This window comes from Nelumbo lutea, chromosome 3 (genome assembly GCF_056320005.1).
Source record: "Nelumbo lutea isolate HS-2025 chromosome 3, American lotus-T2T, whole genome shotgun sequence".
In the NCBI taxonomy this organism is placed as follows: Eukaryota; Viridiplantae; Streptophyta; class Magnoliopsida; order Proteales; family Nelumbonaceae; genus Nelumbo; species Nelumbo lutea.
The window spans coordinates 113,306,163-113,323,186 of record NC_142686.1 but is presented as its reverse complement, the minus strand read 5'-3'; the positions used below and the strand labels follow the sequence as shown (position 1 = coordinate 113,323,186).

At 39.7% G+C, this 17,024-nt stretch overlaps 1 protein-coding gene across 2 annotated transcripts; it reads left to right on the top strand.

Moving 5' to 3' along the window:
- On the top strand, window positions 1-15,745 carry HCF107 (high chlorophyll fluorescent 107). 2 transcript variants are annotated; one of them, XM_088980602.1, is made up of 8 exons: window positions 1-687; window positions 893-1,036; window positions 1,845-2,150; window positions 2,270-2,329; window positions 2,448-2,693; window positions 3,988-4,098; window positions 10,291-10,467; window positions 14,914-15,745. In XM_088980602.1, exons 1-8 carry the CDS (start codon window positions 118-120, stop codon window positions 15,313-15,315), a joined length of 2,016 nt encoding a protein of 671 aa, XP_088836728.1. In that variant the 5' UTR covers window positions 1-117; the 3' UTR covers window positions 15,316-15,745. The 2 variants fall into 2 exon arrangements, with proteins under 2 accessions (XP_088836728.1, XP_088836729.1); XM_088980603.1 differs by lacking the exon at window positions 3,988-4,098.
- Window positions 15,746-17,024: the final 1,279 nt, after the last annotated feature.

Sequence of the window (17,024 nt, the reverse complement as noted above, 5' to 3'; positions counted from 1 at the left end):
ATAGTTACAATTTACAAATTATGATCTTTTTATTATTTTTCCAAGTAAAACGAAACGAATGTACGTCCACTTGTTATCCGTTAACTCTGTGACTGAGAGTGGGTGTGAAGGAGAGAGATGCAGCTCTTCTCATCCTCTTCCCCCAAATCTCAATTCCCTCTCTTTTCTCCCTCTCCCAACCATAATCCTTCCAAAATCCACTTCAGATTCCCAATCAGAACTCTCCACCCCTCTTCACCTCTCAGGATCCCTCCCTGTTCTTCCAAGGATTCGTTTCCCTCTCTCGAAGAAAAGCTCCTCTTCGCCGAGTCATCAGACGAAGATGAAGACAATGAAGAGAACAAGGAGAAAGCAGCATCAGAACAAGAATATACCAGGTCTTCTAGTGAATCTCCTGATGGATTACTTGTGGTTCGTAGGCCTGTGATGGAGCTTTCTGCAGAAGAGACCGATGTTTCTTCAGATGAGATTGGTGAGGGAGATGATTCAGAGGAAGGCTCGTCCTCATCAGCCATCGATGCAGGTCTCTCAGAGTTTGCGAAGAAGATGCCCATTTTCGAGCCAGAGAGAGTAGAATTGAGTTCTGAGCAAAAGCCGCTTGGGGTGAACCTGGAGCTGGCATTGTACAGAGCCAAGATTTTGGCGCGGAAATACCAGTTCGAAGAAGCAGAAAAAATCCTTCGTCAGGTGCATTTGGGATATGCAGATATTAATTTTCTTTTCTAATTTCGCATTTAGCTTATCCTGAATATTCTCCCGACAAGCATACAAATTGAATGATGGTGTTTACGTTCAAGGTTTCTGGTTGTTATGGATCAGGTTCTCTAATTTTATTTTCTTTTTCCTTTGTTTTTTTGGCTTGATAACTGATTTAGCTCGTCCAACTATCCAGTGTATTTTCTTTTGGCCTGAAGATGGACGACCGTATGTGGCCTTGGGAAAGATTTTAAGTAAGCAATCCAAATCCGCTGAAGCGAGAGAGGTGTACGAAAAAGGTTGTCAGGCAACACAAGGAGAAAACCCATATATCTGGCAGGTTAATGCAATACTTAAATTTTGTGATCTTTCTTTATAATTAATCCTGTTATTAATCAGTTCAACTTCAAAAAGCCTTATATCCCAGGTATCTGGGTTAGTCATATGAATCCCGTTTTTCAATTCCACTCTATCAAGGGCAAGGGCAATCAATCATTCCCATGATTGGGTGGGTGGGTGGGGGGGGGGGGGGGAGGGGGGGCTGCTGTCAAAAGCTTGAATCTGGTGTTCTTGAAAAACCATTACCAATCTTCAGAAACAGAGATAATCTCTTAGATCTCTCAAGTATCTCAGACTGCTTCACCCCTTAGATTAAATGGTGTATCCTATATTCCTACAATTTTTTCAACAAAAAAAGACAAGCCGGGGAAAGCTATTGTAATGTTAACCAATCTTTGTGGCTGTGTTAGATCAGGGCACAGTTGTGATTTTCTTCAAGATGGTGCTCTTAAATTCAACAAGAAAAGAATTCCTTAAAATTTTATTGATAGGATTGAACTGCATTACTCTACCTCCAGTTGTGTAGAATGCTTTGAGATGAACAATGACTGCACCAGGGAGTGAACTAGTGAAAGTAGAAGGCCCTAAAAGTGCAAGGGGAGGCCAAAGAAAATATGATCTGGATGGTAAAAAATGACTCAAGGACTTAAAATATGAAAGAAAACATGGCTCTTGCTAGAGCACTGTGGCAGTACAGCATTTCTGTAGCTGACCCCAAATAGTTGGGATTAAAGCTGAGTTGAATTGAGTTGCTTTGTGTTGTGTAGAATGCTTTAATGTTTCACATCTACACATCTGTCTCTGGATAGTGTTGGGCTGTTTTGGAAAGTAAAATGGGAAATGTAAGGAGAGCAAGAGAACTATTTGATGCTGCTACAGTTGCTGATAAGAGACATATAGCAGCTTGGCATGGATGGGCCATTCTGGAGCTGAAGCAAGGGAACGTCAAGAAAGCTAGGAATCTTCTTGGTAAAGGCCTAAAATATTGTGGTGGCAATGAGTACATATACCAAACACTTGCATTACTTGAAGCTAAAGCAAATCGGATCGAACAGGCTCGGTATCTGTTCAAGCAGGCCACCAAATGTAACCCCAAAAGCTGTGCCAGCTGGCTTGTAAGTTTGGAAACCCATTCTAATTCAAGATTTCTTGTAGTAAGGCTTCTTAACAATTTCAGGCATATGATTTCAATTAAGTCTTATTTTTTTTATCTCATAAACCCGCTCACCATCAGGCATGGGCACAACTAGAGATGCAGCAGGATAACAATCACCTTGCCAGGAAACTTTTTGAGGTAAAAAAACTTCTCCCTGGTTTAGTTATTACATGCACATGTATTCTTTTTTTTTTCTTCCACAGTAATGCTATTTTTCCATCACATTTACAAATGCACCAATGTCATTGGTGTGCAGAGAGCAATCCAGGCTAGTCCAAAGAACAGGTTTGCATGGCATGTTTGGGGAATTTTTGAGGCTAACCTTGGTAATATTGACAAAGGAAGGAAGCTTCTAAAGATAGGCCATACACTTAATCCTAGAGATCCTGTTCTTCTTCAGTCTCTAGCTTTATTGGAATACAGACACTCAACTGCAAATCTTGCTCGAGTATTGTTCAGGAGAGCAGCCGAACTGGATCCGAGGCACCAACCAGTGTGGATTGTAATAGATCTTTCCCACTTTAGCAATTTCATCAATAGCATTTCCTTCCATTTATTGATATTGATTTCCATTTTCCTAATCTAATATACCATTTTCTTTTCTAGGAAACATTTAGTAACTATCTCCTATATGCTTGGTCAATCTTTATATCACAGCTCATGACATCTAAACTCTTGGATCAAGTTTACCTTAATGATAAACATCACTTGGTCCTTGTGTAGAGGCATGACCCAAGGGCATGGATCATCATGGCCTAGTTCTACATTGGTACACAAAACGATGTCTACCTAATTGTTTCACCATGTTCCAATGCTTCAACTATGAAGTTTCACTTTGCTGAAAAAGAAATTTCACATTGGTCAAGGTAAAAAATTGACCATGAAGTGACTCCAAAACTTTTCAGTTAAAAGCTAAGCATGAAAACAACTAAGGATATATTGAGTAATGAAACATATATAATTTGTAAATACAATATGATAGAAATTAGAAAAGATTTTGGCCCAAAACATGCCCCTGAGCAAAATATTGAGACTTGTAAAGGCAGCCCAAACATCTCTTGCATGCTGAAGAATATAATTGTTACTATCTTTTTGAAGAACAAGAGTAAAAATTTTATTAAAACTAAAAACAGATACAAGCTGTTCAGGTGTCAAGATGACACCCCAATACTTAAGTATTAGCTTAAGTATTAGTTTCAAAGGCTAATACTTAAGTAACATTATGTGAATAGGTCCTAGATATCATTGCCTTAAAATTGATATCATATAAATCATATAGTATGTCCAGTTGTTCTTGTTGGCAACTGATGTAATTGGCTCTTAATATCAAAGGTTGTGCCAAATTTCTATTGATAAAAAAAATATCTAATTTTACACTGTTACCTTCTGTCCATGTTCTAAAACTTTGCCAAATGGGAACTAGTAAGGCCCCCTAGTCAAGGGATGAAAAGTGCATTCTTTACATTTCATAAATAGTGCTGAGGGGTATGCATATGATGAGAAATGCAGATCCTGATTTTTGATGATTATGTTTGATGGTCATATTCTGACTTTGCAAATTAACAGAAAGCCAGGGACCAAGGAAGCATAGACTTCTTTTTCTCTTTCTTTTCCAGGCACATAAATGGTTTTATTTTATTCCTTTTCTTGTAGAGATGAAGAATTGAACCACATTCTTAATTTTCAGCTACTATCACACATATGTAGATGCACAATCATTTTATGCCTTTTCATTGGGTATTAGGTGTACTGTTTCTCTCAGTCTACCAAAAAATTGATCATAGAAATGGATCCAGGCTTGGGGATGGATGGAGTGGAAGGAAGGGAATATAGCCACAGCAAGAGAACTCTACCAGAAAGCACTGTCAATCAATTCAACAAGTGAAAGTGCTGCTCGTTGTCTGCAGGTAGGAACATGTCAATTGATGCTCTTTGATAGATCCTTATTCCTTAGAAGGCCTGATATCCAGTTTCTTACATGCATATATTGGATATAATAATAATGGTTTACTTCTGTTTTGACTGCTGCTACAGTAGTCCGAACCAGTAAGGAGAAGAAGAAAGAGAAGGAGAAGAAGAAGAAGAGAAGAAGAAGAAGAATATGAAAGAACTGCCGAACCTGATAGACTAAACCCTATCAGTCAACCTCTTAATAGTGATTAGGCTCTAATTAATTGTACAAAGACTAAACTGCCCCCACTTAAGTATGGGACAGAGAGTCTCTAATAAGACTGCCACATAAGCACATAACTTAACAAAGGTGAGTTGACTAATCTACCCTTATTCGGCTAACTCTAACACTCCCCCTCAAGCTAGAGAATATATGTCATAAAATCCCAGCTTGTTATATATATAGTTCACTCTCCCTAAGCTTAATGCTTTTGTAAACAAATCTGCCCACTGATCACCTGAGCCTACATGTTCTGTGCTTATCTCTCCAATAAGAACCTTCTCCCTCACAAAGTGGCAATCAATCTCTATGTGCTTTGTTCTCTCATGAAAAACAGGGTTGGATGAGATATGGAGCATAGCTTGATTGTCACAGTACAATTTCATAGGTTTATCCATGTGGAACCCGATTTCTTGTAGGAGATTCCTCAACTATACTAATTCACATGTAGTGTGTGTCGTGGCTCTGTACTCGGCTTCAGCACTGTTTCTAGCCACAACCGTCCGCTTTTTACTCTTCCACGTCACAAGATTTCCTCCAAGAAATGTGCAGTAACATGTAATAGATCTTCTATCAGACACAGAGCTTGCCCAATCTGCATCTGTGTACCCAACTACTTCAAGTTTTCCTCCTGGTTTATACAATAGCTCATGGCTCGGAGCTCCCTTTAGATATCTTACAATTCTAAGAACTGCATCCCAGTGAAATATACGAGGGTTCTGCATAAATTGGCTCACCACACTGACTAGCAAAGGAGATGTCTGGTCTCGTGATAGTCAAATAGTTCAGCTTCCCCACTAGTCGTCTATACCTTACAGGATCATCAAATATTTCCCCTGTATCACTGCTCAACTTAACATTTGGTTCCATAGGAGTCTCAGTCGGTTTTGCACCTAACAGTCCTGTTTCGTCCAGTAGATCGAGAACATATTTTCTTTGGCACAGTTTTACACCTTGTCTTGATTTAGCAACTTCTATACCCAAGAAATACTTCAATGTCCCAAGGTCTTTTGCTTGAAAATGATTTTGCAGAAAGACCTTTAGTTTGTCGATCCCCAATTTGTCACTGCCAGTTTTGACAATATCATCCACATAGACCACTAATAAAATCTTTTCGGCTTCTGAGTCATAGCTGAATATTGAGTGATCAACCTAGCATTGTTTCATTCCAAAATTCTTCACCATTTCATTAAACTTCCCGAACCAAGCACGAGGCGATTGTTTCAACCCGTAAATTGCCTTTTTCAGTCTGCACACCTTACCATCCTCCCCCTGAGCAACAAACCCAGGTGGTTGCTCCATATATACCTCCTCCATAAGGTCACCATGAAGGAAGGCATTTTTTATGTCAAGTTGAAATAGGGGTCAACCATACATAACTGCCAGGGAAATTAACACACGAACAGAGCCAATCTTAGCCACTAGAGAGAAGGTCTCCATATAATCCACTCCATACAACTGTGAATAACCTTTAGCAACAAGTCTGGCCTTCGGACGCTCCACACTACCATCTGGCAAGTATTTAACAGTATACACCCATTTACAACCCGCAACATACTTACCAGGTGGAAGAGTAGTGAGCTCCCACGTGTGATTATGTTGAAGTGCAGAGAGTTCCTTCTCCATTGTTTGCCTCCACCCAGGTGAACTAAGAGCTTCTTGGACATTGTTAGGTATGGAGATAGATGACAATAGTGAAACAAACTGGCGATGTGAGGCGGAAAGGTGAGATACTGAAACAAAATTGGAAATGGGATGGAGAGTAGAACTACGTTTACCTTTCTGTAAGGCAATGGGTAGATCAAGTCCTGAGGGTTCAGCAACAGGAGCAACGACAGGATCCGCGAACAAGGTAGAAGCTGGAGGAGGGGCCGGTGTCGTTCGACGTGTATACACTTGCTGAATCGGTGGTCGTTTAGTAGGGATCTGCACTGGATGAGGTGACGAGTCAACTCCAACAGGAACACCCGGAACGGGATCACTGACCGGAAGAGGAAGAGGAAGTAAAGGTGGAGACGAAGATGCTTCAATTCCTGAGAAGAAGGGGACCGACTCAAAAAATGTGACATCAGGACAGACATAGCACTTTCGAGTAATGGGATTATAACACTTATACCCCTTTTGAGTCTGAGAGTAGCCAAGAAAGACATATTTAATGAAGCATGCATCTAGCTTGTCTATTCCAGGACTCAGATTGTGAACAAAGCACACACAACCAAAGATATGAGGTGTTAATGGAAATGAAGACAAAGTAGGAAACAAGATAGAGAAAGGAGACCGACCATGAAGAATGAAGGAGGGCATCCGATTAATAAGGAAACACGCCGTAAGTACAACATCACTCCAAAATCATTTAGGAACACTCATATGATGAAGAATGGATCGAGCAATTTCAAGGAGCTGACGGTTCTTTCGTTCAGCCACCCCATTTTGTTGAGGAGTGGATGCACATGAGGTTTGATGAATGATGTCATACTGTTCTAAATACTGTTGAAACGAAGTAAGAAAGTATTCTCGATCATTATCTGAACGAAGAACTTTGATTGGAACACCAAATTGTGTACGTATTTCAGCATGGAATTTCTGAAAAATGGAAAATAATTCACTTCTTTCTTTCATTAAGTAAATCCATGTCATCCTTGAACAATCATCAATAAAAGTGACAAAATACTTGTAACCATTATAAGACTCTATTTTGATCGGGTCCCAAACATCTGAATGAACCAAAAGCAAAAGGACTCAACATACGACTTTCAACTCTAGGATTGAAGGAAACACGACGATGTTTCCCAAACTGACACAACTCACACTGTAACACCGACAAATGATTCAAAGACGGAACTAGTATCTTGAGTGCCTTGAGAGAAGGATGTCCCAGTCGACAATGCCACTGTAGAGGAGTGAGTGAAGTTTGAAGTGCAACTGACGATCCACCACCGTCAAGATAATACAATCCACCAGCTTCATGCCCCCCACCAATCTTCTTCCCCCTCTTGAGATCCTGAAAAACACAAGAGGATGGGAAAAAAGTAACAGAACAGTTAAGAGTCTTGGTTAATTTACTAACAGACATAAGATTGAATGGAAACTTAGGGACATATAGAACAAATGATAAAGAAAGAGAAGCCATGTCAACATTGCCAACACCACAGATGGGAGAGGAGGAACCATTGGCAAGGGTAACAGTTTGAGATGTGGAAGTTTCAGAGAGAGAAGAGAACACACCTGGAGTCCCGGTTATGTGATTAGAGGCTCCAGAGTCAATAATCCAGGGAGAGGTTTTAGATGACAGGCAAGCTATACCTGAGTGGGCAAGAGTAGCAGTAGTGTGTTGTGAAGTAGACTGAAGGAACCGCTCATACTCATCACACGGTACACTCACCAACTCCCTCCCGGAAACAGATGTAGATGTGGAAGGAGTTAGGTCTGCCTATTGATTATCACTGGCGTCAACCCCACTAGCTACAGCATGATTGGCCCATGCAGAGGGAGGGCCATGGAGATCATAACAGAAATTTACCAAATGTCCTTCCTTGCCACAGTGGGTACACTTCCTTGTAGAGTTGCTTTTTCCTTTACCACGGCCTCCCCCTGAGTCACGACCACCACCACAGCCAAATATGGAACCACCACGACCTCTTCGGGAGGCATGTCCTCCCCCTTTTGTACCACGTCCACCTCCTCTGGCTGTCACAAATGCTGATCTATCAGACTGTGTGGGATTCTCTGTTTGTCCCAAAGAAATCCTACGAAGCAGTGCAAACACTTCCTCAAGTGTAGGAAGGGTAGAGCCCCCCAATATTTGGGCCCTAACTGGTTCATGCAATTTCAACCCCACTAAGAACCCTGTGACATGTAGTTGTTCTCTTTATTGTTGCTGAACCTTAACATCTGGAGTGAGAGGATGATAGACGTTGAGTTCATTTCTGAGGTTCTTCATACTGGCATAGTACTCTTCTAGGGTTTTATTTCCTTGTTGCAGATCAAAGTACTTCTGATAAAGCTGATATACCCTTGTAGTATTATCTTGCCCAGAATACAGCTTCTTGGCATGTTCCCATATGTCCTTAGCTGTATATAAGAACATGAAGTTGGCACTTATTTTGGGTTCCATACTATTCCATAGCCATGTCATGATTTGAGCATCTTCCTGTTCCCAATCATCAAACCCTGGAGAGTCAGCCGGTGGTTTATCTTCTTTCACATGCTTCACTTTCCTCTTTGCCTTGAGAAAAACTTCCACTGACTTGGCCCATGGAACGTAATTCTCACCATTCAGTTTAATTGAGGTCATTTGTACACCTAGATAGTTAGAGGAAACCACCACACTAGGTTTCTGATCACTACAGCCATCTCCCATTGCTGCCATGATACTCTTTCAATGCTGCCTCTAATCTGAATTCCCAGTCACCAACTAAGTGCTTCTGTCAGGAGTTTGATGTTCCAGAACCTACAGCAGTCCCTAAACACAATGATAGATACACAAGCCTTTGTTCTTGTCCACACCACTACTGATTTTACAAAACCACGAACCACACCGACATTAATTCAGCACTTACTAACCACATGCAAGCCCTCTTACAACTACTCAACAGAGATTGTGCATCACAAGCACCACTACACAACCATAGCTGTCACACATGGTACAGACCTGTCTAACACTTTTAAGAGGGCACTACAAGACCAAAGAGAACTCAACTAGTGCCACTGCATTACACCTTGCACCATTCGGCCACCTACAGTAGCTCCTACACCATTCGGCCACCTGCAGCAGCCCTTACACCACTCAGTCACTGAAACACAGCCTGTTCTTGGATTTTTTTCCAAGAACCAGGGCAACAACCAAATTTGTTCTCTAGGTTCTGATCAGTCCTTGCAGGTTCTTGAAAATTTTCAACCCAGAAATACCAACAACACAAAGAGAAGAGATAACCAACGTTCTTTTGAGAGCTTCAGCCAACCATTCACTGCTGAAGTCGTTTTCTTAAGAAATGAGGTTCTGCGCACCAGGGAGAAAGAAGAGCTGGGATGTTTCAGGCCTAGGACGAACCGGTTTTCTTCATTGACAGCCCAGAAAAGAAAAGGAGAGAACTGAAGCACGAACTGAAGCAGGTCACGAACCTTGCTCTGATACCATGTTTCGACTGCTGCTATGGTAGTCCGAACCAGTAAGGAGAAGAAGAAAGAGAAGGAGAAGAAGAAGAAGAAGATGAAAGAACTGTCGAACCTGATAGACTAAACCCTATCAGTCGACCTTTTAATAGTGATTAGGCTCTAATTAATTGTACAAAGACTAAACTGCCCTCACTTAAGTATGGGACAGAGAGTCTTTAATAAGACTGCCACATAAGCACATAACTTAACAAAGGTGAGTTGACTAATCTACCCTTATTCGGCTAACTCTAACAACTTCTTTGTACATAAGATTCTTGGAGAATGAAGTCAGAAGAAGTGATAATTGTTCTTAATGTTAAATAAAGCATTTGTAACCAGGAAAAAAAAACTTTAAATGCTAAAAATTTAAGTACTGTTTCTAAAAATTAGTTTCCTTTTGAAGTTTTAACTATTCCAGTATCATATGCTGAATTTATATATCTTATTGCCTGTTGGAATTATCAAAGACCAAGGCCGAAAGAAATAACAATACTATTATTGCTTCATCCATTCTTATAACCTCTAGGCAGCTGCAGTGGAGATATTATCCAGCACTTCTTTTTAAGAGTCTAGTTGTCCAACCCTTAAAACTAAAAGATTAATAAACCAAATCTTTTTAGCTGCTTATGTAGTAAAGGAAGTCTTGGATCAAGTTTGTGTCTTTGGCTTATGTTTGTATCAATTAATTGCAGTATTTCAGCAACTGTATCTTCTGTTAGGCTTACTTCCAAACAATGGATTTTATGCTGATTTTAGGTGTTCTTATATTTTACAGGCATGGGGTGTTTTAGAGCAGAGAATTGGTAATCTTTCAGCAGCTCGGAGATTATTTAGATCATCGTTAAATATTAACTCTCAAAGTTATATAACTTGGATGACTTGGGCATCATTGGAGGAAGAGCAAGGAAATTCTGTACGTGCTGAGGAAATCCGTAATCTCTACTTCCAGCAGGTTTGTAGCTGATATTTATTGTCAATGTCTTTTCCTTCTGATCTCTGACCTTATATTTTAATACGTTTTAATATTGTGAAATTGTCTCCTCTCTGTTTCTCTAATATTAACTTTGTGCATACGCATAATAATGACTATGGACTTGATTAATTATTTTGTAAAGGGCCATTACCCAATGAAAGTTCTGGCTATCTGGATCTTGGGAGGATACGGACCTATAACCATTGCATTTTTTTTTTTTCATTCACAAAGTGGATACTCTCAGACATGGACCTATATTCCCATGCCTTTTGGCCTGAGATTTTAGCATTGTACCAAGCAATGGTCCTTATATGATTGCTACTTTTATAAAAGATGGTCCTTGCACAATTGATAATTTAAGTGGGAGAGGTAGGCTTGTTATGGCCAACTAAACTATTTAATAAGACAATGAAAAGAAGATGCCTGACAAGTGAAGAAACAACACTAAACCATCTATATTTAAAACAAAAGGTGTTATTACAAAGTTGAAATAACTACCATGGGGTTAAACTCAGAACCACATTATTAAAATTTAGGAGAAAATAATTGAGCAAAGATTACAACATGATACAAGTATATCAGAAAATCAAATTAGGCTTATGCTGAGGAGATCAACCATGGAAACTATCTTTTGAGAAGATTGATAGAAAAAATTAGAAAGAAGAAGAGAGATCATCATATGATGTTCATTGGTCTAGCAAAAAAAAATATGATAGAGTTCCTAGAGAGATAATATAGTGAGTTTGGAAAAGAAAGGAGTTTCAAATAGGTATATGGACCTAATCAATGGATATGAATAAAGGTGCAACCATCAACATTAGAACATATGAGAGTAAGACATCAGATTTTACAATTTTGATGGGTCTTCACAAAGGTTCAGTACTTAGTCCTTATTTATTTGCACTAATCATAGATGAATTGGTATAAGCATATTCAAGAGGAGGTCCCATGGTGCTTGTTTGCTGATGACATTGTATTAATTGATGAAACTGATGAAGGACTAAATGCAAAATTAAGTTTTAAAATAAGTAGGACCAAAACAGAATATGTTCTAATATTCATGCAAATCAGGGTACGCATAGGAATTAGGATTGGAGACCAAGAGATAACTCAATGCAACCTTTTCCATTACCTTGGTTTGATAATTAATAACAAGAGAGAGAGATAGAGGAGGATGTTGCCTATAGAATTAGAGCATGATAGGGAAAATGGATGAGTTCATCCAGAGTCTTATGTGATAGGCAAATACCACTAAGGTTAAAAGGAAAATTCTATAAAGCAGTTGTATTGAATGAAGTGTTGAGCAGTCAAGAAGCAACATGTCCAAAATCGGATGTGACAGAAATGCATATGCTGGGCGGTCAAGAAGCAACGTCCAGAGTCTTATTTCCTCCCTTTTTCTCTATCTTGGTATCTTTGATGTAACATGATTCCCTCAAGGCATGTGATTAACTAAACATTGAAATATAAAATCAAGGTTTGTTGTTGCTATCTTTCTTTCAACTTAATATTTGTTTGTTTCAAAGTTGTAGAAAACTAGAGTTTCTCATCATATTCAATAACTGTTGTAAGTGGATCATGGACTATGTCCGGAGTTGTCATTATTCAGTGCTAGTGAATGGGACAGTGGTAGACTTCTTTCCAGCCAGTAGGGGTATAAGACAAGGAGACCCCCTGTCTCCTTTCTTGTTCATTCTAATTGCGGAGGTTTTGGGGAAACTGATTCACAGAGCAGATTCTTGGGGGCTCATTAGAGGCTAGAGAGTTGGGAGGGTGGAAACCCCCCTCACTCACCTACAGTTTGCTGATGACACGATTCTGTTTTGTGAAGGCGGTAATGTGAGCTTTATCAGAAACTTGAAGTTGGTGATACAACTGTTTGAGCAAATGTCTAACTTGAAGATTAACCTTGGGAAAAGCTATGTAGTGGAGGTGAATTTGGAGGAGGGAGAGATCAAGGAGAGTGCTGAAGTGCTGGGGTGTGAAGTTTCGGGGTGGCCTTTGAATTACTTAGGGTTGCCATTAGGTGATAATCCCATGAGAGAGAGCTTTTGGAACCCGGTGGTGGAAAGGATTGAAAAAAGACTGGCATCCTGGAAAAAGAACTACCTCTCTCTCGGTGGGAGAATTACACTAATAAAGGCCACGCTTGCTAACTTACCCATCTTTTTCCTGTCAGTGTTTAAAATCCCAGTGAAGGTTGCTAACAGATTAGAGAAGCTAATGAGAGATTTCCTGTGGGAGCCGGGAGAGGAGAAGAGGGATCATAGAGTTAGCTGGGAGATAGTATGTAGGAGTAAGTCTTGTGGTGGCTTGGGGCTTGGGAGTATTAGGAGAAGGAATATGACTCTGTTGGGGAAGTGGTTATGGAGGTTCCCTATGGAGAAGGAGAAGCTATGGGCTAGAATAGTGGCAAGTATACATGGGCTGGAGCACAATGGATGGGATGCTGGAATCAGAGCTAGGACCACAAGCAATTCTCCTTGGAAAGCCATTCATGACCTGCTACCAGTTTTCTCCCCTAATATCAGGTATGACTTGAATTCCAATAACTCCATAAAATTTTGGGAACAAACCTGGGTGGGGAGTGCCCCTTTAAAAGACCAGTTTCCTTCTTTTTTTGCTCTTTCTGATTTGAAAAATGAGCCGATCTCGTCTTTCACCACCCTGTCCTCTTCCACTTCTGGGATTGGGAGGAACTTGGGTCTAAGAAGGGATTTGAGGGACTCAAACCTCGACAGTATTTCGAGCCTTATTGCTCTTCTTGATAACGTTGTCTTAGACCCCACTAGGGCGGATTCTAGAATTTGGACACCTACCCCCAGTGGCATCTTCTCTTATGCTTCGTTCTTCAATGTCTTAAGTCAATCCACTAGTCCTACTTTCCCCCCTTTTCCTGTTGGTGAGGTTCAGAGCAATACCTCCTAGGGTTGGTAGTTTTTGTTGGGAAGCCTATCTGGAAAGAATCAACACTGGTGATCTACTCCAAAAGAAGAGACCCAATACTTGCTTGTCACCTCAATGGTGTGTTCTGTGCAAAGTGGATGGAGAGATTGGTTTTCACCTACTGATGTCTTGCCACTTTGCGAGGTCAATTTGGGATTGGGCTTACTCCTTATTTGGATGCAGCTGGAATCCCCCATCAGATTTACAGGGCCTTTTCACCCCTTTCTTCTTCAGGTGGCGGATAAAAAGGGGAAGGATAATGTGGAGAGGACTAAGGGCTGCAGTATGTTGGACACTGTGGGAAGAAAGAAACTCCAGGATATTCTCAGAAACCCAGAGAGGAGCAGCAGATTTGAGGGCTATCATACATATTAGGGCGGTACAGTGGCTTAAATCTTTGGAACTATTCACAGATTACACTGTGGATGACATGTTGAGGAGGTGGGGTGAAATTGCAAATTGCACACAGACCAAGTCAGAAATGAATGTGGTTTGGACTCCCCCACTTGGTGGATTCTTGAAATTAAACTTTGATGGGTGTAGTAGGGGAAATCCGGGACAATCGGGGATTGGGGGTGTTTTTAGGGATGAAAATGGGGTCATCTCTGCCATGTTCTCAGGCCCAATTGGAGTGGGTGACTCCCTTAGAGCTGAGATATTTGCAGTTATGGAAGGAGTCCGGAAAGCTAAGGAGTTGAACATCAAGAAATTCATAATTGAAGGGGATTCAGAGGTGGTGATAGGGTGGCTGACTAAAGATCAAAATGGTTTATGGAAGTACAATAATGAGAGGAGGAAATTCAAGTGGCTGGTGCGGGAGATGGAAGTTAAGACATGTTGGGTTAAAAGATCGGCTAATTCCCTAGCTGACGGTTTAGCTAAACAAGGGGCAGAAATGGATTCACTGTTTTGGGCTAAACTGTAACTTTAGTGTCCTCTTTTCTTTTTTCCTTTCATGAGGCTCTTTGTGGCTCTTGGAAGATAAGTGTGTTTGTCTTCCTCTTGTAAATTCTTTATTGATGATTTAATGAAAGTGTTATTGATCAAAATAAAAAAAAAAAACATCTATTTGGCTAGTTCCTTGCTATACAATCTTTGTAACCTAGAATTCTAATTACATAGTGCAGTATAATGTTTTATTACTTTATATGCATATAGATTCAACTCTGTTAAAATATTTTACACTAGAAGTATGCATTTATGTTGATTGTACCAGTATTCATAATTATGAATTCTGATCAGTGTTTAGTTGGTGCTTTTTCTTCTCAAAATCCAGTCAGATTGGTCATTGCCAACAATTAAAATTTCATCTTTCACATATTCTTCATTTTTTACAATTCTGATCATGCTTCTAGTACTTAGTATTACTTGTTTTGGTAATCAAATGCCTTCTTACAGTATGTTGTTTCTGTAATTAACTTTTTTTTGTCAGTCAAAAGTCCTCTGTAAAACTAAAATTTGACCGTATTACATGCACAGCGAACGGAAGTTGTTGATGATGGTTCATGGGTTATGGGTTTCCTAGATATCATTGATCCAGCTCTTGACAGCATAAAACGACTATTGAATTTTGAATCAAACAAGTCATATTCTAAGGGGCAGGATGGTCTGAGAAACATAAACGGAATGAGCAGCAAGAGTGCCATTGAGGAATCAGAAGTTTTGTCCTCTGTTTCTTTGGAAGGCAAGCAATTAAGAGAAGTACAGCCTGGTCAAGATTCAAGTGATTTTGATCTAGATGCTTTTGTCCACGAAAAATTATCTCTTGATGTATCAAATTTGGAAGTTCAGATAGATGCATCTGTGCCCAAGAAAATTGGATCTTCTAGACGGGTATGGAGATCTCAAAATAAAGCTGTCACGACATCAGTGCAGCCCTGAGTTTTCAGATGGTTCTATTTTGAGGAGATATACCTAAAACCATTTTGTCCATGTATGTAGATGGTTCAGAAGATCCAATATAGGTGGGACCAACAATGGATAACGGCCTTTTGTGTGGATGGCTCACAAAAAATATCAAATCAGTCCAATGAAAATGCAAAACAGCTCAGAGATGTAAGTTGTGAATTTACTGACCATTTTTACTAGTAAGAGGAATTCAATGAGAAAGATTGTTAATCCATGTATTGGCCCATTTTAGATGATGTTCACAGAGGCACGTTGAGTATTCAAAAGAATTTGCCATTTGTAATTCTTTCGGTGTGGAAGCGATGCTGTGTACATTTTTCAGAAAATGTTAATACCTCATGTATGAGAAATTTTAAATTCCTTCACTGAAGAGTGAAGAGATGCTGCCTGTTTCTACATGCCATACTCATCTCCACTTGGACTCGTGTAAGATAAAGAATATCAATAAAATCTTTATATGTTGAACATGAACATTCTAAGAAGAGAAAGTATCTACAAAATACTGCATTAATAAGAGCAGTGATTGACTTGAGAGAGAGAAACTCCACGGAAGTAGAGAGCCAGATAATCAGAAAGCACATAGAATCCGTCAAAATAAACTGCAGATAATAAAAAAGCACATAGAATCCGTCAAGATGAACTTTCTTTACCCAATCCGTCAAAATAAACTGGACATACTATCTAATAATCCTGGTAACACACAGTTGGACAGAAAAAAAACCATCAGTCCATTAGAGGAATGTCACAATCCCCCTTCATGGGAGGCAACTTGGGTGGGTTGGGTCAGGGTCTCAAACCTCATGGTCAAGCTTGCCCAGGAGGAGGATGGAATGGGGGAATGCCATTCTACCAGGAATGGAAAATGGGATTCCAATTCTGTCCAACCAAACGGTTGAAATTAGAATAACCCATTCTGACTCTGATTCCAGACCCCTATAGCCTAAATTACATTGCAGCATTTTTAAGAGTTGGATATATGGTAAATAAAGCCTGACCCAGAATCAAAGAGCCACCTCAATTCTTTCCTTCAAGGTTTCAAGGCATCACATAATAGGGAGTTCACATCTGCACCCCAAAAATGTCCTACAGCACATCCCAACCTTGTATTGGAGCATCTCCCAATGATAAATATGAGAGATGTTCCCAATGTACGCTAAGATGTGTATGTGAGGCATTTTGGGGCACAATTTGTGAGTGGGGGGCAGATGTAAATTCATAATAAGCAGCCATGATTGTTGGAACAAAGGGAGGTTTTTATGGGTTTCCTACCTTTTTCTTCCTTTCTCTACTACTTGTCGCAACAAACACAGCCGTCTGTTGTGTGATGCCTCGTTACTCCTTTTGGGTTTTGGGTCAGACTTTATTTACCATCCTACTCTTAAAAATGGTGCAATATAATTTAATGTAGTAACTATGTTTTCCTTTGGTAAATCCAATCGGCTGTGTAACTTGTGGTATACTTTTTAATTGTATAAACAAGTAAAATCATATATGTTCTGTTTGTTTGCAAATTGTAATGTGACTAATGCAATTACATTTGTATTAATTTATGAAAGTACAAATTGGAAGTGCAACTTCTGGCTTATTTTTAATTCGAATCTTACTTTTTGCTTTAAGTTTCATTTTATTATACTGCACTGCAAATAAACAAAACAAAACAAAACGAAGTAAAATTTAAAACA

Excerpts from the sequence above, each read along its gene's own strand:
- HCF107 (XM_088980602.1), top strand. The coding sequence starts at position 118 with ATGCAGCTCTTCTCATCCTCTTCCCCCAAATCTCAATTCCCTCTCTTT. Across the intron at positions 688-892 it reads CAGAAAAAATCCTTCGTCAG|TGTATTTTCTTTTGGCCTGA; the intron begins GTGCATTTGGGA and ends CCAACTATCCAG. Across the intron at positions 4,099-10,290 it reads GTGCTGCTCGTTGTCTGCAG|GCATGGGGTGTTTTAGAGCA; the intron begins GTAGGAACATGT and ends TATATTTTACAG.